Source organism: Olea europaea, chromosome 4, assembly GCF_002742605.1.
Source record: "Olea europaea var. sylvestris chromosome 4, O_europaea_v1, whole genome shotgun sequence".
Lineage (NCBI taxonomy): Eukaryota > Viridiplantae > Streptophyta > Magnoliopsida > Lamiales > Oleaceae > Olea > Olea europaea.
This window is the reverse complement of record NC_036240.1, coordinates 13,947,580-13,970,942: the sequence shown is the minus strand read 5'-3', so window position 1 is coordinate 13,970,942 and position 23,363 is coordinate 13,947,580. Positions and strand designations below refer to the sequence as shown.

General features: G+C 36.1%; 1 protein-coding gene across 1 annotated transcript in view; it reads right to left on the bottom strand.

The window, feature by feature from the left end:
* Positions 1-23,363, bottom strand: part of LOC111393067 (pyruvate kinase isozyme A, chloroplastic) — a 61,268-nt gene continuing 37,905 nt past the window's right edge. Inside the window, 1 exon segment of the mRNA XM_023018468.1 lies at positions 1-36. Within this exon segment, the coding sequence (XP_022874236.1) occupies positions 1-36 (36 nt within the window).

The window sequence follows — 23,363 nt, the reverse complement described above, 5'->3', positions numbered from 1 at the left end:
TCATGGAACATTCATAACTTGAATAGATTGTAGCATGTCCGATGATAAGTTTATGTACTTATTTTCACCATATTACTAAATTTTTATATCCTCAAATTATTAAATTCTACCCAACTTGGGTTAATTTTCTTTTATTTTTAACGACTGACTTGTTTCACATTTTCTTTTATTTTTAGCGACTGACTTGTTTGAAACATGTGAAAAAGGATGAAGGATAAATTGGTAGTTGGATGAAATTTGGGATATAATATTTCACACTCTGGAAATTGAAGAGGGCATTAGTTGCACAATTGATGAACTCAAGGACTACATTGCATTAGCTTAAAAGATTGAACAACTTTAAAAAAAAAAAAAAGTGGAAATTACAGAAATTCCTAGAGTTAAAATTTAGGGTTCAAAAATCATATGAGTAATTTAAGATTTCAAAAATCAGATTTTACATGTTTAAATATTAAATATTATTTATTCTCTCTCCAATCTTCTTCTCTCTCCTTCCACCTGTATTATCTCTCCCACCCGTATTTATTCTCTATCCAATCTCCTTCTCTCTTCAATATTTCTTGTCTCTCCTCCCACCTGTATTATCTCTCTCCACCTGTCTTCTCTCTCTCTGGCAACTTAGAAAAATGGTTCTAGCTTCGGCGATATCTGTAGTAGTCGAGAAAAATAAAATGGAATTATGCTAATATTTTGTGATGATCTAACACCACGAGCCTAACCCATTTTAGAAACGACCTATGGAAGCTCAACCCATGTAAGATTACGAAAACCCAAGTCATAAGTTTATTAAAAGCCCAGTAATTTATGAGATTAAGTTTAAGTAAAATTGATTATAAAGATTTAATGAATAACTGGGTTGTCACAATGATCATCTACATGGTATTTCATATGGGCAACCCAGGTTCGAATCACCATATAGATGTTTTTTATAAAACTTTTATATGAATTATTTTTATGACTTAGAGACTCTTCAAATTCATAGTTAAAGGTTAAATTTAATAAATTTAATGATAATAAAACTCCCCCACTTAATTTTTCATTAAAAAGAAAGGTTATAGAAGTAGAATGTCACTTTTTCACTACACTCCTCTTCAAATCCGAATTTCAACTCATTTTCTCTTAAAAAAATATATTTCATATCAAGCTAATAAAGTAAACTGTGCTGGGTGCTGTCTCCGTTTTTCAGCTTCTACCATTGTTTTCAAAAATTCATAACTCACTCGTTACTTGGAATTTTTGGATGAAACCAATTGGATTTGATATTCTCATGGATTAGCTACTGAATAAATTTGAAATCATGTGGTTTTGACGTCGGTGAAATTTTATATGTCATTTTAAGTGAACTGCACCGGTTTACCTTCCAACCAGGTCGTTGCTGAGTTTTGAAAAATATTTTAATACCCCATATGATGTCGAGGGAAGCTAGTTTTTGAGTATGTCATATTATAAGGAGTTTACTACCTTACATTAAAATTTGATGAAGTTTCAAGGTCGATAGCTATGAAAACAAATTTATTTTGATAATTACTGTTTGAGACAAAAAAACTGGAACAGCAACATTACTTTTTAAGTTTTGCCAAAATTTCACGTCAATAGTCGTTACATGCATGGAACCCATTCTAAAAAAATTTTGAAATTGTTTTCTTTTAGAATTGAATTATTGTTTAAATAAAAAAAAAGAATTTTTTTAATTAAATTCAAAAATTTAATCTTTATACCTTCTACTAAAAATATATTGAACTAACTTTACGGCTAAGGTACAATGGTTTGAGTGATGTTTCCGCCCATGGGGTCGGGGCGTTACAGCGTGATATCAGAGCATGAGTTTAGTCGATTCTGTAAACTTAGTGTATTTTATTTATGAGATGAAAAAAAATGAAACATTTAAAGCACTCCATGGGATCTTGTGTCTATCAGTTGACCTCATCCGACGAACCCAAGGTATGGAATAAAATATTATGTTCCACATTATTTTTTCAAGCATGATTTTTTTTTTATCATTTAAGCTTGAATCTATGAAAATGCTTATGATATTTTGAATGAAATATGGTATGTACATTATATTTTGTTTAAATATACGTGAAGAAATGATGATTGACCAGCATATTAGAACCTCAAGAGTATAATGTATAAGTAGATATCACTAATGATGATAACACATAATTGGACACTTATGTGACAGACATGGCTAGAACTTATCGGACTGTTAGAAAGGCCACAGTTTGTATAGCAGTGTTGAACTATAGGGCCATCATCTAGTCCTATGAGAACTATGTGACTGACTCGTCTCGTCCACTTGTTGAACACGTACATGATATCTACGAGAGATGTATGACAGATGTAGATGTGGGACTGGAGATCACGCATATCGAGGCTATGAATAACCTTATACATTTACTTCCACCTCAATGGGAGAAACATGGGAGTCATTGTTAGGGATGAGATGCTAGAGGGTAACCATCCAGAGCACCCAAATACGATTGAATTTGGTATATATTGTCAGACCTTTCTAGATAGATGGAGTGAGAGTTTAGAACCCCAACCGGAGATACTAATTGAGCCCAATAATGAGGTTGAGCCTGAACCTTAGTTTGAACCAGATGCCGAGGAAGATCCCGAATGGGAGCATGAGGATGACTTTGGGTTGGACTTAGAGAATGATCTTGAGCATGAACCTGAGCCACAGGTTGAGATGGACCTAGAGTCAGGGCCTGAGACAGAAGACTCCTTCAAAGATGAGGCTCCACCGAAGAAGGAAAATATCTTGAGCAAACCAGGACAACTTGATAAGGGATCTCTTGCAAGCGGTTCAATATCTTGGCAGGCTGAATCAAAATCCCGTTCCACCTACACCACCAGCTCCTATTACTCTTTCGACTCACGCCTCGGTTGTTGAGTTATTTCGAAGGCATAAGCCCCCTACCTTCGATGGAGCATCTGGTCCACTAGTAGTTGAGGAATGACTTTGTAAGCTAGAACGAATTTTTCGGCTCATAGACTGCACTGATGCCTAAAGGGTTCAATGTGCGGGTTTATGTTTATCGGTGATGCAAGTCACTGGTGGGATTCGATGTCCCGAACTAGGACTCCGGAGCAGCAATTGGCAATAACTTGGGAACAATTCAAGGAGGAAGTGATGAACAAATATTTTCCTCAATCTCTAAGGGATTTCAAGGGGAACGAATTCCTTCAACTCAAGCAGGGTAATATGTCCCTAACGAATTACGAGCGAAAGTTCGATCAACTCTCAAAGTATGCTCCACATCTGGTTGACACGAAAATTAAGAAAACTCGAAGGTTCGAGCAAGGGTTAAGCCCAGACCTAAGTATGATCCTTATGTCACATCGCTTCACGTCGTACCGTGAGATGCTGGAACGAGCTCACGCTATCTGGTATCAAAAGGCTAATGCAGAGCAACATCGTCAATTGTACAACCAGCAGGATAAAGGACAAATTGGAAAGAGAAAGTGGAATGGTCAAGACAAAGGAAAGGGCAAATGGCAAAATAAGAAAGTTAATATCGGATCTAGTGCTAGTAAGGCCATGGTAGTTGCAGTAGCCCTATGCCCTAAGTGTGGTAAGCCTTATCGTGGTGAATGCTTGTATGGGAAGAATGCCTATTTTCGGTGTGGCAAATCAGGACATATTGCTAGAGATTGTCCCACATTTGCTCAGAGGAAGGATGATAACAATGATCAGAACAAGAAGGAGAAAGCACGAGTTTTTACATTGACTCAAAAAGATGCAGAGGGGAACTCAAACGTAATAACAGGTATTGTATTGGTAGCCAATACACCTGCTTATATACTGTTTGATTCAGGAGCTACTCACTCTTTTGTATCGACGTCTTTCATTGCTAAATCTAGTATTACTTGTAATAAGTCAAAGAGTACACTAGAAGTTAGCCTCCCCTCAGGCAGGACATTGAACACAGATAAGTTAGCTAAGTCAATGAAATTCAATATTGAGGGAAAAACCTTAGAAGCTAATTTGTATATGATAGATATGAAAGACTTTGATGTGATTCTGGGTATGGATTGGTTAGGACGTAATTATGCAACCATTCGTTGTAGAGAAAGGGAAGTGTCTTTTCCAAAACCAGGAGAAGAACAATTTTCTTTCCTCAGAATAAAGACCAAACCCCATCTCCAACTAGTATTGGCCTTGCAAGCTGAGAAAATGTTGAGAAAAGAAACATCTCTAAGGTTTCTAGTTAATATATTTGGAGAAAAACTGGTAACGACAAAGATTGAGGATGTACCAGTGGTACAAGGATTTATAGACGTGTTTCTAGAAGATCTACCTGGTATTCCACCAGATAGACAAGTGAAATTCACAATAGATCTAGTTCCTGGAGTGGCGCCAGTATTTAAAGCCCCATACAGAATGGCCCCAAAGGAACTTCAGGAGTTGAAAATCCAGTTACAAGAATTGTTAGACCTTGGTTTTATTCGACCAAGTGTATCACCATGGGGCGCACCAGTATTGTTTGTAAAGAAGAAAGACGGAAGTATGAGGATGTGTATCGACTATCGGGAGTTGAACCGTTTAACCATCAAGAATAAGTATCCTCTCCCTAGAATTGAGGATTTGTTTGATCAATTGAAAGGGGCTAAGACATTTTCTAAGATCGATTTACAATCTGGGTATCATCAATTGAAGGTTAAGGCAGATGATATACTTAAGACTGCTTTCAGAACTCGTTATGGACATTACGAGTTCACAGTTATGCCATTCGGATTGACAAATGCTCCGACAATGTTCATGGATTTGATGAATCGAGTATTTCATCAGTATTTGGATCAATTTCTTATAGTCTTCATTGATGACATTTTGATATACTCCAAGAGTTAAGATCGACATAAGGAATATCTTAGAATAGCGTTGGAGATACTACGCAAGGAAAAGTTATATGCCAAATTCAAAAAGTACAAATTTTGGCTTGAACGAGTTGGATTTCTCGATCATGTAGTTACTACCCAAGGAATTGAAGTAGACCCAGTAAAGGTGGAAGCAGTAACTAATTGGAAGACACCGACTAATGCTGGTGAAGTTCGAAGTTTTTTAGGATTGGCTGGGTACTATCGAAGATTTATAGAGGGATTCTCCAAAATAGCTGGACCAATGACACAATTGATAAGGAAATGAGTAAAGTTTCAATGGACAGATAAGTGTGAGCAAAATTTTCAGGAGCTAAAACAATGATTGATCACAGCACATGTATTAACCATACCTGAAGGTTCAGAAGGGTTTGTTATATATAGTGATGCATCCAAGCAAGGTTTGGAATGTGTACTGATGTAGCATGGAAAAGTAATTGCCTATGCTTCAAGGCAATTGAAGCAACATGAACAGAACTACTCGACACATGATCTAGAACTTGCGGTAGTGGTTCATGCATTAAAGATATGACGCCATTACTTGTATGGAGGGAAGTGCGATATTTATACGGATCATAAGAGTCTCAAATATTTCTTCACACAGAAGGAATTGAATATGAGACAGAGACGATGGTTGGAGCTAGTGAAAGATTATGATTGTACTATTCATTATCATCCAGGTAAGGCTAATGTTGTTGCTGATGCTCTAAGCAGAAAGTCGATGGGACAGTTGGCATCATTGCCTACTATTTCGATGGAGTTGATCAAAGACTTGGAAAAGTTGCAAATTGAAGTGATTACCACACCAGAAGAAGTCACTGCTCATTTAGCAACTTTGGTGGTTTGACCTACTCTTAGAGATCGGATCATAGAAGTACAGGATAAAGACCCATTCTTGCAGAAGATCAAGAATGAGATTGGTACTGATAAGTGAACTGCACCGATTTATCTTTCAACCGGATTGTTGCTGAATTTTGAAAAATATTTTAATACCCCATATGATGTCAATGGAAGCTAGTTTTTGAATATGTCATATTATAAGGAGTTTACTACCTTACATTAAAATTTGATGAAGTTTCAAGGTCGATAGCTATGAAAACAAATTTATTTTGATAATTACTGTTTGAGACAAAAAAAAAAAAAAAAAAAAACTGGAACAAAAACATTACTTTTTAAGTTTTGCCAAAAGTTCACGTCAATAGTCGTTACATGCATGGAACCCATTCTAAAAATATTTTGAAATTGTTTTCTTTTAGAATTGAATTATTGTTTAAATAAAAAAAAGAAAATTCTTTTATTAAATTCAAAAATTTAATCTTTATATCTTCTACTAAAACTATATTGAACTAACTTTACGGCTAAGGTACAATGGTTTGAGTGACGTTTCCATCCATGCGGGTCGGGGCATTACAATATCTGCTAATTTGAGCGGCGTGGCTTAAATTTTCATCGTGGTGGCCGCAGTGATGTCGAGTTTGGGGTTTATTGGTGGTGGTGGTCGAGGCGTTAATAGTTGTCGTGAGTGTTGATGGCGGTCTGCAGTGGTCGACGGTGACGATGGTGGTTTGTGTGTGGGATGACAGGGGTCAGGTGACGAGATCTTGCGGTTTGTTTTTCATTGTTTTGGTGTTTGGTCTTTGTTAATGTGGTGGTGGTTTGTGTTGCAATGATCAGGGGTGGCTGGTGGTGTTGTGCTTGCTGTGGTAGTGGTCACAGATTATTCGATTGATTGTGACCAATAAACAATATGTGAACAATGAAAAAGATAAATCGTTACTAATGTGACCTAAAAATATATTAATTTATGACCTTCTAATAAACTGTGACCTATAATATTTGTGTGTGATCGATACATCAAATTGTGACTGATTACTTTTTGATCTGTGATCATTGAACAAATTGTGACCTATAAATTTTTGAATTGTGATCCTAAAATAATTTGTGGCATTTAAAAATTATGATTTGTGACCCAAAAATAATATGTGACTAATTAAATTGTGAATTTGTGATCAAATTGTATAGATATGTGACCATAATATATTTAATTAATAAATAAATAAATAAATAAATTAAATCATACATAAATTTTATTAAATAAATTAAATCATAAATTTTAGGGGGTTTGTTCACGGATGGAAACTAGTTGCTTGATTTTAGAGATTAATTGCAACGAAATCCTCTCTCTCTCTCTCTCTCTCTCAGATTCTCTAAATTTTGAAATTACAAACTTATCATCTTAACACTGAAATATATCATAATTAATGTTTGGATTATGAAATTTTCCCAAAAAAATAAAATAAAAATTAAATGGGCCTAATTTTTGGACTTGGTATAGAAATCAAATTCAAGGAAATTACACCCTGCCAGGGCTTTTAAGTTCACTGTGTATAAATCATGGTCCCAACTTTTCTAGTCAAATATCTAGTATTAGAATTAAAAAAAAAACTACTTATTTAAAATAAGCGCGATTCCTTGTTAACGTGCTTCAAATCTATCTTTCTTCCTTCTCTATCAAACGAGAGAAACTCTCCCCAAACCTCTCCCCACGATCTGTGATAAACCACTCCGGCAGTTACCAACCTCGCGAATATCTTCGGTTAGTTATCCCGCTTCGGCCTGTCAAGGAACTAATCTTCGTCACATACCCAAAGTGAACTGAGTATATTCTTCCTCTACCCCGTAACTCTGTCAAAAAACTTCCCATTTTACAGTTGACAAAAAAAAATGTCTAAACCCAAGGCGATAAACATCCATGCAACGCCAGAAAAGAGATGAAATAGGAAACATGAGGAAAGCCCAATGAAATCCCTTATGAAAAAGTATGCGGCATCGTCCGTGCTTTGCGAAAAGTTCGATCGAACATGGTATGTTGATTTTATGTTCTCTTAATACATTAAGTGATGGGTATTGATTGAATAATTGTTGGGTAACATGTATTCAAGACGTATTGAAGATCCGTGACATTGAAATCTATTGAATTCGTTCCGTCGTTGGAATTGGGTAGGGTTTGCCATTTTAAACGCAGAATGTTTGTTCATTTGATTTTTCATTTTCGATGTTACGAATAATCTATTATCTATTCACGAATAAGTATACATTGGGAATCTGTGATGTAAATGCATATGGATATGATTGCATGTGACCTTACTGTAATGGGGATTGGGCTCTAAATGTGATCTTAATATGTGAATGAGACTGAAGTTTGTTGTGAATATGTGACCTGAGTGAAAAGACTTTGTATGCCTATGACCTAACTATTAACATGGTTGATGATGTGTTTTTAGCTATACGATGTCCATGTGTGACCATTTCACCTATATGTGACCAAGTATTCTCAATACAAAGACATTCATATGTACATCTACTACTTTCCGTCACAGTTCTGGCTATAATGGTTGAAGCCCAAAGCAAATTTAAAAACAAATGAAAAATATATGTCTGGGTTCTCATGTTTAATAACTGACATTTGGAAGAGTGTCCTCAGCTTGACGTTGCATGATCTCTGCTTCATAGGACATGTGGTTCACGGTAGGATATGAAATGGGCCCAATCATCACTTGAAAATTTATGTAAAAGTTCTTATAATTCTTAACAGGGTTTCATCTGACTATGACCTTAATTTGTGAATGTGACTAAAACCTGTTGAGAATATTTGGCCTGAATGAAAAGACTTTGTATACATATGAGCTGACTATTAACATGGTTGATGATGTGCTTTAGTAATATGATATCCATATGTGACCAATTTTACATATATGTGACCAATATTTAACCCATATGTGACCATATCACCTAAATGTATTTCCTTTTCTGTCTCTGAATTACAATACATGTACTTAACAATTTTACCATTATTAATGCTTTATGTAGGTCTGGCACTTTAAAATATTTGAAAAAAGTTGATTTTCTGACAAGATTACCACCTCTGTGTACAAGGGTGTTCTCTCCACTATACAATCTAAGTTAAGCCAAAACCAAAAACAGATATTAAGGGGCACATGCTTTGCCCACTTCCTGGATTGCCATGAAATAGTGATTCAACTACAGTTGATTCACTACTTCCTTCTGAGGCAAGTTCAGCACCCGAATGAGGAAGAACTATGGTTTTATGTTTCCGGGCAATACGTCAGCTTCTCTATATCTAAGTTCTATTTGGTCACAGGACTGAGATGTTCAGGCGATATAGATACTCAGGTTTTTTGAAAATAGACAGTCAAAGTTGAAGGTCAAATACTTTTCACAATTAGATACCGTCACACATGAAGATGTGAAGGACACATTTCTGTCTACATGCCAAATGCCTGATCTCGATCTGGTTGAAGCTTTACAAGATAATGACGTTGCAATGTTCAGGGTTTTATATTTCTTAACTGCCTATCTCTTTCCCCGTGACTACAAGAAGGCTGTCAACCACTTCCTGTTTGTTCTTATTGAGGACTTTAATAAAATGAACAGTTTTCCATGGGGCAAGCTGCTATTCCAAATTACTCTGGGTGTATTGAGAGATGGACTAAGCAGGAGGACCCCACGCTATAGGCTACGAGGAATGCTTGTAGCCTTCCAAGCATGGATATACGAGACGTTTCCCTATCTTGATGGCATCGTGGTCACTAGGATATCGAGGGTGCATCCCCTCATTGTAAGCTGGATGGCAGATGAGCAACCATCAGCTGTCAAATTGGAAGGACCCGACTGCTTCTCCAATCCTAAGGTAAATTTCCAATAAGCAAACGCTATAGGCTACGAGGAATGCTTGTAGCCTTCCAAGCATGGATATACGAGACGTTTCCCTATCTTGATGGCATCGTGGTCACTAGGATATCGAGGGTGCATCCCCTCATTGTAAACTGGATGGCAGATGAGCAACCATCAGCTGTCAAATTGGAAGGACCCGACTGCTTCTCCAATCCTAAGGTAAATTTCCAATAAGCGTCGTGCAATTAATACTGAATTTTTGACTTTGCATTCATATAAACAACATATTGTATTGCAGATTGAGATTTGTGACTTGGAACCGTTGGAAAGTGAAATTGTGATGCCATACATGAACGGAGTCCAATACAACAAGCCAATCCAGCTGACGTCCTCAACCGAGAGCCGAAGAAGAACCAAGCACAGGACGGAGAGGTCTATTGAAGATGTCGATACTAGCGAGAAGTTGGGTCCATCAGTACTACCATTGATGGATAGTAATATTGGACAAGCTCACTATTCAGATGACGACGACGATTTTGTTGCTTCTCCTCCAAGACGGCAGAGCCATCCACCCGTGGAAAATCCTTGGTTGTTGAAGGTCCTACAGCCGCTCATCATTCTTAAGAGGAGCCACAATCTCATGGGGGCACAAAGGGATGACGTAAGTTGTTATGTTAGTCAACTCTCAATATTTTCATCATTGGTCACACATCAATATTTTCTATGTCACATTTCATACACATCAAGTCACAGATAGACCAATGTGCATTGTATGTTGATGGTTGGTCACAGATATGTCGCAAGCAACATATAAGAATCAGTTATTCATTTTTGTCGAGCTTTTGAGGTGTTGCGTGTGCAAGTATCCGAACTCCAGGCAGATAATAAAGTGTTGAAGACGGAGCTTGAAGACATCAAGTCACATATGTCATCTTTGAACGAAGGGAAGACTAACAAAATGGATGACATTATTCAAATTCAAGCCTGTATTAAAAGTAACCTAATGGATATTCGGACAAACATGTAGTTTCTATCTGAGTCTATGTCAATAATGATATCCAGTGCAATGAATGAGATCATTAGACGGTCTGCTGACAAGACAAGCGAGCGTGGAGTAGGACAAAAAGAAGCTCCTGGAGTTGGAGACCAAGAACATCATGGGGCTGGTGGATTTGAGAAGGCTCAGGAGGTAGTCAATTGATATATTTTACATTTCTGTAAAATAACATAGTTCATTTTGACATTTTCCATTCAACATGTAGGTGGAAAATGTAGTATCAAACGTCGACAGAAAAGGGAAGGGTAAAATGGACCCAAGTGATGATCTTCTCTTCTCCCTTGAGCCAACATCATTTGATTTGGGGATTGAATTCACCCCACCCAATGTTTTGCATTCGGAGGAAACTCAGAAGAGGGCAGATTCCATCATATTTGATGTGGTGACCACAACAAAAACTGTAGAGAATGAGGTATTTACATGTTCCAGTAGTTGTAGATCTCAAATCACACATACCTCCAAACCATGTTATATTAATAGGTCACAGATCACACACACTTCAGATTATGTCATATTCATAGGTTACATTTCACAGACATTCCAAACAATGTCCCTTTTATAGGTCACAGATCATACACAATACCAACACATGTACCAGTCATGGATCATAGAGCACAGATACCTTCAAACCATGTCCCATTCATAGGTCACAGATTAAACACAGTTCCAAATCATGTCACATTGTTAGGTAACAGATCACAGATTCCTTCATCCCATGTCTTATTCATAGGTCACAGATAACATACATTCCAAACCATGTTATATTTATGGGTCACAGGCCACACACCCTTTTCAAACTATCTTCCAATCATATGTCACATATCACAGACACATTTAGACCAGGTCACATGTATAGGTGACAGACCACACACGCTTACAAACAATGCCACAGACAGCTCATGTGCAATATTTTCAATCTATTTGTAACCTACTGCAATAACATACAGGGATCACCTATTGTTGAACCAATCTCGGAATTACCAGTTAAGTGGATTTTAAGGCCATCAAGGGTATTGCAGTCTGCTTTTGTTGCCGGACATGAGAGAGGGAAATTATTCAAACATGATGATAATGTTGTCGTTTTCGAGGATTACAAAGACAATGTTGACGAAGTTAACAAATCGTCCTTCATGGGTTGGTTCCAGAGGGGGTAGAAACCAAAAAACAAGTAAGTGCATTTCTTACCTATCTGTGAAAAATTACTCAATACATAGTTTGACAAAACAATGTAACCTTTAGTGTCGGTCATAGGAAAAAGTTTAGCGAGGAAGATGATGCCATCAAGCTTGCTTTTCTAATTGGTTCATTCCCAGTAGGTCATAAGACCTGGTTCCACGAGCTTATAAATTCGGAGTCATCACTGCGTCGTGCGGTACGATTACGTTTACACACTTAATTAAGTTACATTACTTTTTTAGAATTCTAATTTTTTTCGTGCTCATTAAGAAGAGTATCAGAGATGATATAAACAGATCACATTTCATATAGTAACTAGTCACAGAGTCACATTTGATACAAACAGGTCACATTTCATATTTGTATCCAATCTGGAGTACGCAATGCTTACATCTTTTCTTCTCATTGAAATAGCACATGGATGTCTGCTTTTACTTCATTCGCCAGATAGCAAAACTTGGCAAAAATGTGAAATACAGAGCCACTACTACAAACTCATGGTTCCAGATTAAAATAAAAGATATTTTTCCTACCTTTATGAAGGACCCAAATGTTCTGATGTCAGAGTCGAGCCTGCTTGAGGTTGCAACAGGTGACAGCTTCCCTTTTAGCTCACCCTGGGCTGATGTTGACTATGTGTTCATGCTGATCATACCCACTAACTAAGCACATTGGATGCTTGGCCTTTTACAATTCAGAAGTCGTACCTTGACTGTGTTCAACTCGACAGGTAAATCTTACCATGACTAGAAGGTTTTGCAAGGTCAGCCATACATGAAGGTATTGCCTGCTCTAATGAATACCCTAGGAATTTCAAAGAAGGATCCTGATTATCACGAGCCAAAAGCTAAAAAATTGAAAGTAATCATTGACGACACACTCCCTCAGCAAACAAATGGGTAAGTCTGTTATCAAGATTTACAATGCGTATATCCTTTTGATGGATTCATTCATAACAATCTGTCATATGTTCTGCAGTCAAGATTGCGGGATATTCCTGGTGTTATATGCCTTGTATTTTATCCGTGGTGGTGGATGTTCCATTCTCGAGAAGTTTGATACCAGTAAGTTCAGAATGGATATTGCTACGTTGCTCTACAAACACCGATAGATTTACACAAAGAAAGTGAATCAGCCTATGACGAAGGAAGCACTTGTTATAGAATGAAAAGTGGCTTTAGATTTGTTAGTAAAGACAAGGATTTAGTTTGTAAATATTTTGAAAATTGCATGTGTCTGGTCAATAGAGGTTCATGTAATGAATAATAACTCGTAACCTTTGATTTGCAGTGAATGATATTAACGTGTTTAGGATCATGATTTATCCATCTTCGATTATATTTTAATGCTATTTTTATATAAATTGTGTAAATTATACAGATTCTTTATTTCTAACAGCGTCACGTAGTCAATGAAATATGTCATATGGTACAGCAGACAGGTCAGAGTTGGTTTCTGAACTTGGTCACAGATTTACATATCACCTCACACATACCTTTCACACGACAACTCACGTGTCACAGTGCAAGGTTTATAGATATTAGGATTTATGTAACCCGTATGTGTCCATATTTCAGGTCACATATTCTCATTTCAGGTTACATATTCACAAATCAGGTAACTTTTTCATACGGCATGTCACACATCACAGGTCACAGCACACAAGTAACAGATTTGGTATCAGGTTACAGATATGGTCCAAATCACAGAGAATTATTATTCTGACTTCAAAGTTGATAGACAATTAACTGTTAGTTGATCAATCTGAATGCATTCTTTAAAGAGACTATTTAAAATGAACATTATCCTTAAAAGAATATCACCTATCTATGAAATATTTGTATGTAATTCTATCGGTCATTTTAGCGTAATGGAGCCAAGCTGGAGCATCTCCTACGGTTGTGACCCTGTCCTCCACAACGTTCGCATTTTGCCGTCGGTCTCCCTTCTCTGGATGATCTCTTTCTTTTCTCTGTAGTTCTTCCATAACTCCTCTTCTAGTTAGGAGGTAACACTATTTCTCGCTGTACTTCTTCTGGCACTATCCATTCCTCTTGATTTCCAACGGGATATACAGAATCTTGGTATGCATTCGAGTACGCATCTCTTGTGTAATAATAGGAACATTAATCATATGGATATCTTCTTGTGTTTGCAATTATAGCCAAAGCGTGTGGACAAGGTAATAGATTAACTTGTAGAATCTTGCAAGTGCATGTTCGTTGCTCAATATCGACGACAAATGTCAACCTTTCGTTGCTAACAGAAAACATTGTCTGGTTTGAAGGAGATACCTGTGTGCATATAACAACAGTCAGGTTACATGTAGTTGAATACATGTCACATATACTCCAACGTGTCGGTTACGCAAGAATGACTCATATCCCTGAGTTTATTTACAAATTCAGGAAGCATGTTACATATGCAGTCCAGACCTCATTTGGTAGATAGACATACATCAGAATACAGAGTTGACAGAGAATACACAGTTACATCACATACCAGATCACTTAGGTCACAGATTTATATATCAAGTTACTCAAATTTGTTCCATTCATAGATAGCTATGAAACAGAATACAGAGCTTCAAACTTAGTTTGCCAACCAGGTCACAGAATCACAAAACAGGTCACATCAGATTTGATACATTACAGTTCAAGATACTGACACTTACATTGGATCACACATACATCTCAATGTTAAAATATAAAAAATTACCCTCAAGTTCCTCAAATCCATGCTCATTTTTCTAATCTCTTTCTCGTACTTGCTCGATAACTTTGTGAAAGTTCTATGTGCATCATCCCTGTATCTACAAAATCACGATTGTATGGTTTGCCGTAATGACTCTAGCAAGGATACAATAGGGTAATTTTTGGCTGCCTTCGTGACCGCGTTGACAGATTCCACGATGTTTGATGTCATTGTAGGATACCTGTTTGTTGGCATATGTATTCGTGACCACTTTTCAGGTTCAACATTAGTCTGCAAACTTAAATCAATTTGATGAACATTATGTAATTACCATATGTGACCATTTATATGGATGTGAAATGAAATAAGACTAATTACACTACCAGGTAAGAAATTATCTTCTCATTCATCATAGTCAGCAGAGACATGTTATAATCATATTCTTCCACCGTGTAAGCGTGGACAGCCGAATTGAATGCTTGTGTAATGTTTTAGCCTGACTTTCCATAATATGATTTTAGATTTTGCAACAAATGATAAGAGCAAATATCGTGACAGGCTCCCGGATGCACATGTTTTATTGCATTCTTTATACTGGGGTGACGGTCCGACACAAAATACAACCCTTCTCCATTTCTATACGCTTTCTTCATCTTATCGAAAAACCATCTCCAAGATTTGTTGTTCTCATTGTCTCCAATTCCAAAAGGAAGAATGAATATGCTATTATTTGCATCTTGTGTACATGGTGTGAAAAGTATACCTCCATATTTACTATTCAAATATGTACCATCAAAAACAATCACCGGTCTACAATGCTCCCATCCCCGTATTGATGCACCTAGTGCCATAAAGCAATATATGAACTTACTGTGACTATCAACCTCTATTTCTATGACCTTACCAGGATCTTTCTCTCGGAGCATGTAGAAGAAGCTTGGCAACTTACCAAATGACTCGACTGGGTCACCCCTAATCATTTTCAAAGTTTGCTCGCGAGAGCTCCTAGCTTTTGAATAACTCAAATAAATCCTATAAGTATTCAACATGTCACTGCATATGTCCTTTGGTGTATATATAGTACGGGACGATGTGTACTTGTACTTAATTGTAGATGACACAACCTTAGATGACACTTGCCTATGTGATCCTAATACTACATTTGATGCACATGTGTGACTACCAATCTTTCGAATCTTAAATAGATCTGTTTTAGCCCATATCGACAAGCTACATATCCAACTACATCCACCATTCGAACATCGCACGACATATTCTCTCTTGTCGGACCGTTCAACCATAAACTCAAACATACTCTGTATGGCAAAAAACGACAGGCTCATTTTCAAAACATCCTTATCACAGAACACCCTTCCTTCTTCTACCTCTCTAGCATCCACAACAGACACAACTGTGACTTCAGTGTCACAAATGTGACCCATTTTTTCATTTGATGCTTCGTAGATGTCTGATACCATGTCTTGCAATGTAAACATTTCACCGCTGGAATGCTCATTGACTGGCACTATGATGGATGTATTATCTATTTCTGCCTCAACAACGTCAACAATTATCGGATATTTAGCAGGTTCATGCTCCATGTCCTTTAGTAGAACGTATGATAGTACATTATTATCATTTTTTATCCTGATGGGAGGCAAATCTTCTGTCAATATGTACTTCAATGACACAGCTACCTTCGTAGGATCCAGAGCAAATTCTGTCATCACTGTTTCCACAAGGGTTAAATAACTGCAGTTGCGAGCTACCAACGCCAATGAGGATTGCATTCCATACAGTAAACATATGTGCAAGTACACCATTCTGCAAATTAGAATTAATATCAATAATTTCATCATATTTGAAATATGTCACATGTCAAACTGCAAAGTAACAAGGTCAAAAATTAGCAAACTAGGTTGCAAATAGTTATGGATAAAATAATCACAAGTCGGGTCACAGATTGGTATCATTTAGATTACAGAGTTGACAGGGAGTCACATATGCTCGAAACGAATGACGAAATGTTTGATTTTACATTCTCGACACATAGTGGGGGAAACATGTCACATCAGATAGATTACAGATTTACAAGTCAAGTCACAGTTTCACATAGCAGGTCACGCATTACCAATTAGGGTTATGGAGCCAGAAATCAAGTCACATATGACTTCCTACATTGTTACACAGAGGTCGCATATGCTCGAAGTGAATAACGACACGTTTGATGCTAAATACATGAACATAGTTGCTGAAACACTTCACATTTCACAGTAGAGAGGTTATATTTTCACATATCAGGTCACATTTATACATACAGTTCACGTATGTGTCACAGACATCTATAGTGATTCTACTGAATAGCAACCTGTGACGAGAAACTAGCTGACGACGATATGAGCAGCTGTGACCTATAAGTTAGATATTATACTAATTTTGTGACGAACGACATTAGTCTCATGATTGTTGATTTCAAGTTGTGATCGCAGCAAAATACATTATTACCTGTATTATATTAGCCAGGGACGATCAGCACTTTCGTGGCCAGCAATGATTTCTTGTCCCTTGCAACGATGATTTTAGGACCAATTTGTGTTACGGAATTCAGTTCTGAATGTGATATTCGAATCAATGAACATAGCATTCATATTATTATCTAGATTGGCTTCTTCGGCAATTATTTCCTTTTTATGGAATCGACACCGATCTCTGTGACCTGATAGAGTAATGAAATCAACTAAATTGTAGTAAAATCAATCGGCAACATCAATTTCGTTGCCATGCATAATGAAATCTGACAGATTTTTTTGAATTTTGGTTATGGATATTTTAGATTTGGAGTCCTATTATATATGGTAAGCGAGCTTAATTGTAGGAAACGGATGTAACAGAATCTTCCTCTCTCTCTCTCTCTCTCTGTGTGTGTGTATATATATACACACACACACACACACACACACACACACACACACACACACACACACACCAGACATTTGGATTTTCAATCATTATGGGGGGTTTTTGATTTGGGCTATTTTATACCCCTGAGTTGAGATTTTTTCCCTTCAAATTCATTAACCATTGGGAATCCTATTAATACAAATAAAAGTGGGCTTGTGGGAATTCTATGTGAATAAGACACAAGTTCAACACATACAGACAGGGAAGAAAAAGAGAAGTTGGCAGCTATGAGTGGATTTTTATATATACGTGCACACGTCATAAAAAAATAGAGACATAAGGAGACGGTTAGAATTTTGAAAGCCGAGATATGCCATATAGAAATTGGAATAAAGGATATACATGTACACAAAAAAGTGGGCGGCTGTGGAAGAAAGAAAAAGAAATATGGCAGCTTTAAATTGAAAAATTAATCATGTTCCATCGGTCTTTGGTGATGTCTTTTATCCTTTATTTGTTTAATTTCAACATTATGCTAGACTAATTATTTTTATGTATTGAATGAAGATTAATTCTTTTATTATTTATTTTTAATTCGAGACACATGGCTTAATTGAATTCTTGCAATTCTTGATTAATCTTGCATGCTAAATTTATTATTTGATTGTTTGATCACCAATTGAATATATGGTTGCTTGTTGCAGTGTTAGAAGGCTCACAATAAGTTTAGAACACTCTTGATTAATACATGTGCAATAAATTTTAGGAATAATATTTATCACATATACAATTCTTGAGATAATTGTAAATGAATGCTTTCTATTTATTTGAATTCGGACTAGGAATAGATTCGGATCGTGACTATAATAAAATTAATTTTTTTTGAAAAAAATTTAATTGTAATAGAATTATTGATTGTCAAGAACACAAGAACGAAAGTAGCTACATAATTGATAATTGAAATAAATAATAATAGATGAATTGGTACTCCAATACACTCATCTCATATATAAAAAAAAAAAACTTGAATTTTACAAGTTTTAATAGATTAATTTAGAATAATAAGAAACTACAATCACTTTTTTTTTTCTTATTCTGAGTTTTATTAAAGACTAGTATACTCTATTAAATTTTAACTTTTTTTTTCTTATTCTGAGTTTTATTAAAGACTAGTATACTCTATTAAATTTTATTTCTCGTGGGATGATATACATAATTCATCACGTATTGTTTGTCAACGATTCCATACACTTGTGGGTTTCGCACGAATAAATTTTTGGCATCGTTGTCAGAGAGTAATTATTTAATTTGAGCTTATTAATCTTTTTTTTTTTTTTAGATTTGAAGTTTTTTATTTTTTTCCTTACTTTATTTGTTTTAGTCTATTTATTGAACGATCTAAATATCTTGTTTTACTTTTTTCAGGAAATTACCTCTTATGCAAAATTTTGACGAAATCAAGCTTCTTTCGATAGATTCAGAAATTGAAAGAACTTTCAAATAGCGAAGAAGCGAGCACTGACAAGTGAGAGAAATGATAGAAAATCAACATCAGACTCAGGCTCAGAACCCTTTACCATTCCCTCAACTTGATCAACCAAGAGCATTAGCAAATAATGGAGAAGCTTTAGTGAGGGATTATGTAAATCCAATGCCATTTTCATTGTAATCGCTAATATATATACACACATTTTGGGCATGTCAACTTCCATATTAGAGACGACGTGATAAACTTAGTTCAGAATCGTTAAAACATCAGGTTCTCTGGGAGATCAATAGAAATTCCTCATGAACATATTCAATCATTCTTAATTCTCTACGATATGACCAGCCATGAAGGAATGTTTGTGGATACCTTTCTACTACACTTATTTCCTCACACGTTAAAGGAGTGCGCACGAGAATGGCTAAATTCTCTAATACCTAGGAGCATTGTTTCATAGAATGATATGGTGCAAAAGTTCACATTGAAATTCTTCTCGCTATCCCAAGTCCACCATAGTGAAGTCCATACTTTCAAGTGAAAGGACCTTGAGAGTTATCCAGAAGCATGGGAAAGATTAAAAAATTACTTCAAGAAGTGCCCCAGTCTAAACATTCTTAAAGAATCAAAGATTAGCATATTTTATTTTGCCCAGCGACCTGAATTTCGCTACATTGCTGATGCTTCTGCAGGAGGGTCGATATTGGAAATTCATTTGGATAATGCCTTAAATTTTTTTGAGAGACTTATAGAAAATCAATCCATGCTGCCAATAGATAGGGAAGTGCCAATGAGGATAGTAGGATTACACAACGTTTGACATAACTACATCATTAGTATCCCAAATGGAAGCACTGACAAAGAAATTAGATAGTTTTACTCAAAATGTGAACATGGTACACCAACTGAAACTGGTTTGTGAAGGCTGCAGTGCAAATCATATTAATGGAACGATGTCCTTTAGCCTCCGTACATGTAATCCAGCCTGAGGAGATTAATTATATACAAAACTTTTAGAGGCAACAGGACAACCCTTACTCCAACACATATAATTCGGGTTGGAAGATATATCCAAATTTTACGTGGGGCTAATAATCAAGGTCAACGAGGAAATTTCTAAACTAAATCGTCGGGGTTCCAACAACAACAATAATAACAATCGATAAAGTCATCAATTGATGATTTATTGGGACAGTACATGGCCAAGACTGAAACTATTTTCCAAATTCAAAATGCTGCAATTAAAAATTTAGCAAGCGAAACCCAAGGGACCCCACCTAACAATACCGAGACAAATCCTAAAGAACAGGTACAGGCCATCACCACTTGAAGTATCAGTGAAAAGACTAGCTGCCACTGCAGAAAAAATACCTACTACGGGCAAAGAACACGTGGATAAGTCTCATAAAACAACAGAAGAAACTTAGGACGCTATAGTAGACAATCCATAGGTTAAGGCAACCGTTCAAAGCATATGTACCTACCAAAAATTGTAAAAACACAAGCTTGATAGACAGTTCGCAAAAATTTTAGAAGTATTCAAAAAATTGCATATCAACATACCGTTTGCAGAAACTTTAGCCCAGATGCCCAGCTATGCTAAGTTTATGAAGGGCATATTATCAAACAAACGGAGGCTGGAGGATAATGAAATGATAATACTGAATGAAGAATGCAGTGCAATACTTCAATATATGATCCAGGGACAAAAATTAAAAGATCCAGGAAGTTTTACTATTCCTTGTAATATTGGTAACAAATACATAAAAAAAGCATTGTGTGATTTAAGGACAAGTATTAATTTGATGTCTTTGTCTCTTTCAGGAAACTAGGTTTGGGATAAGTGAAGCCTACTACAGCTACATTAAAGATAGCTGACAAATCAATTAAATATCCAAGGAAAATTGTTGAAAATATTTTGATAAAGGTTGTCAAATTCATATTCTCAGCTGACTTTGTTATCCTAGACATGGAAAAAGACAAGAATGTCCTTCTCATTTTTGGTAGTTCATTCTTGGCCACTGGAAGAGCTTTGATAGATGTTTAGAAATGATGGTTGATCTTTAGAATGAATGATGAAGAAATGACCATCAACGTCTTCAATGCGCTCAAACTTGATGATAAACCTGATTCTTGTTGCCAAATTGATGTATTGGACATGACAATGACAGATACATTCTGAATCAATCATCCTTAAGATCTGCTTGAGGCTTGCTTGTTTCAGTCTGTAAAAGAGCCATCTGAATCAGAAAAGATAGAAGAATTTGTTCGACAATTGGAAGAAAACCCTTCCTCTTTGAGATCAACTCAATTAGAGCTAGATGAAGATCCTACAAAATATTTACTTTCTATTCAAAAAGATCTAATTCTTGAACTTAAATTGTTGCCTTCACAATTGAGATATGCTTTCTTAGGAGACAAACACACGCTTCCAGTAATTATTTCAAATGCCCTCAGCAAAGATGAAGAAGATCAAATAATAAGAGTATTTCAAGATCACAAAATAGCAATAGGATGGACCATCTCTGACATAAAAGGGATCAATTCTTCTCTTTGTATACACAAAATTTTGATGTAAGAGAAGTCTACACCATCTATAAAGCGGCAGCATGGATTAAATCTGAAGATGTAAGAGGTTGTGCGGATAGAAGTGTTGAAATTATCACATACATGGATCATATATCCTATATCTGACAGTCGTTGGGTGAGTCCAGTGTATGTAGTACCAAAAAGGAAAGGAAGTACAGTGGTTCCTAATGACAACATTGAGTTGATTCATACGCGCACAATCTTGGGTTGGAGAGTTTCAAATGACTATCTCCAACTCAACAATGTAACTAGGAAGGATCACTTTCCACTTCTTTTCATTGATCAGATGTTGAAGAGACTCGCTCAATATTCACATTATTACTTTATAGATGGATATTTGGCGTATAATCGAATTTCTATAGCACCAGAAGACCAAGAGAATATCACATTTATTTGTCCTTATGGTACCTTTGCATAATGGTGGGTAGAAACATTGAAGTATTCATGGATGATTTCTCAGTATTTGGTGCATCATTCAATTAATGCTTAAATTACTTGAGGTTGGTATTGCAGAGATGTGAAGAAACCAATCTTGTGCTTAATTGGGAGAAATGCCACTTTATGGTTCAAGAAAAAATTGTGTTGGGACATATGATTTCAGCTAGGGATATTGAGGTCAATAGAGATAAAGTACAAGTGATTGAGAAGTTCAGCAAAGGAAATTAGAAGTTTTTTAGGACATGCAGGTTTCTATAGGCTCTTCATTAAGGACTTTTCAAAAATAATCAAACCTCTTTGTGCTTTATTGGAAAATGACATGCCCTTTTCACATTTCAAAGGAGTGTTTGGGTGCCTTCAACACCTTGAAAGAAAATTTTGTTACAATAACTATCTTAGCTGCACCTGATCGGAGTTTACCATTTGAATTAATGTGAAACGTAAGTGATTTCGTGATTGGAGCAGTGTTGGGACAGTAAAATAATTAAGTTTTACATGTTATTCACTATGCTAGAAAAACTCTTAGTGAAGCTCAATTGAACTACATGACTACATAAAAAAAATCTTATAGTGGTAGTGCCAGCCTTTGATAAATTCAAACCTTACTTAATTGGGTCAAAGGTGATAGTGTATACAGATCATTCAACGATCAAGTATTTGCTTAGTAAGAAGGATGCAAAGCCGAGACTCATCAACTAGGTGCTTCTACTATAGGAATTCGACTTGAAAATCTAGGATGAAAAAGAAAAAGAAAATTTAGTAACAGATCATCTATCTCGTTTGGAATAATAAGACGAAGATCCTACAAATGAAATTAAAGAGGCATTTCTAGACGAGACTATTTTTAGATCAGGTCAACACCTTGGTATGCATACTATGTCAATTATTTGGCCAATTTTGTTATTCCTTTGGAGTACTCGAGTGACCAGAAGACGAAATTTTTTAGTGATTTGAAGCACTACTTTTGGGATGATCCTTTTATTTATAGACGAGATCCTGATCAAATCATTCGCTGTTGTATTCCGAAAGAAGAACAGAAACAATTATTGAAGTATTATCACTCTTCTCTATATGAAGGTCAATTCGCATCAACCAAAACAGGAGCTAAAGTCTTACAATCAGGTTTTTATTGGCCAATTTTGTTTAAAGATATGCTTATAAGTTAGTAAAGAAGTGTGATAAATGCTAGAGGACAGGAAACATCTCTAGGAGGAATGAATTCCTTTGAATGGCATTTTGGAAGTAGAAATTTTTTATGTTTGGGGTATTGATTTCATGAGACCATTCTCTTCTTCATATGCTCAACAATATATCTTGGTGGCTTGGAATATATGTCTAAATGGGTTGAGACTGTGGCATCACCTACAAATGATGGAAGGGTTATGACTTAATTCTTTAAAAAAATATATCTTTTCTACGTATGTTACTCCATGGGCTATTATTAATGAT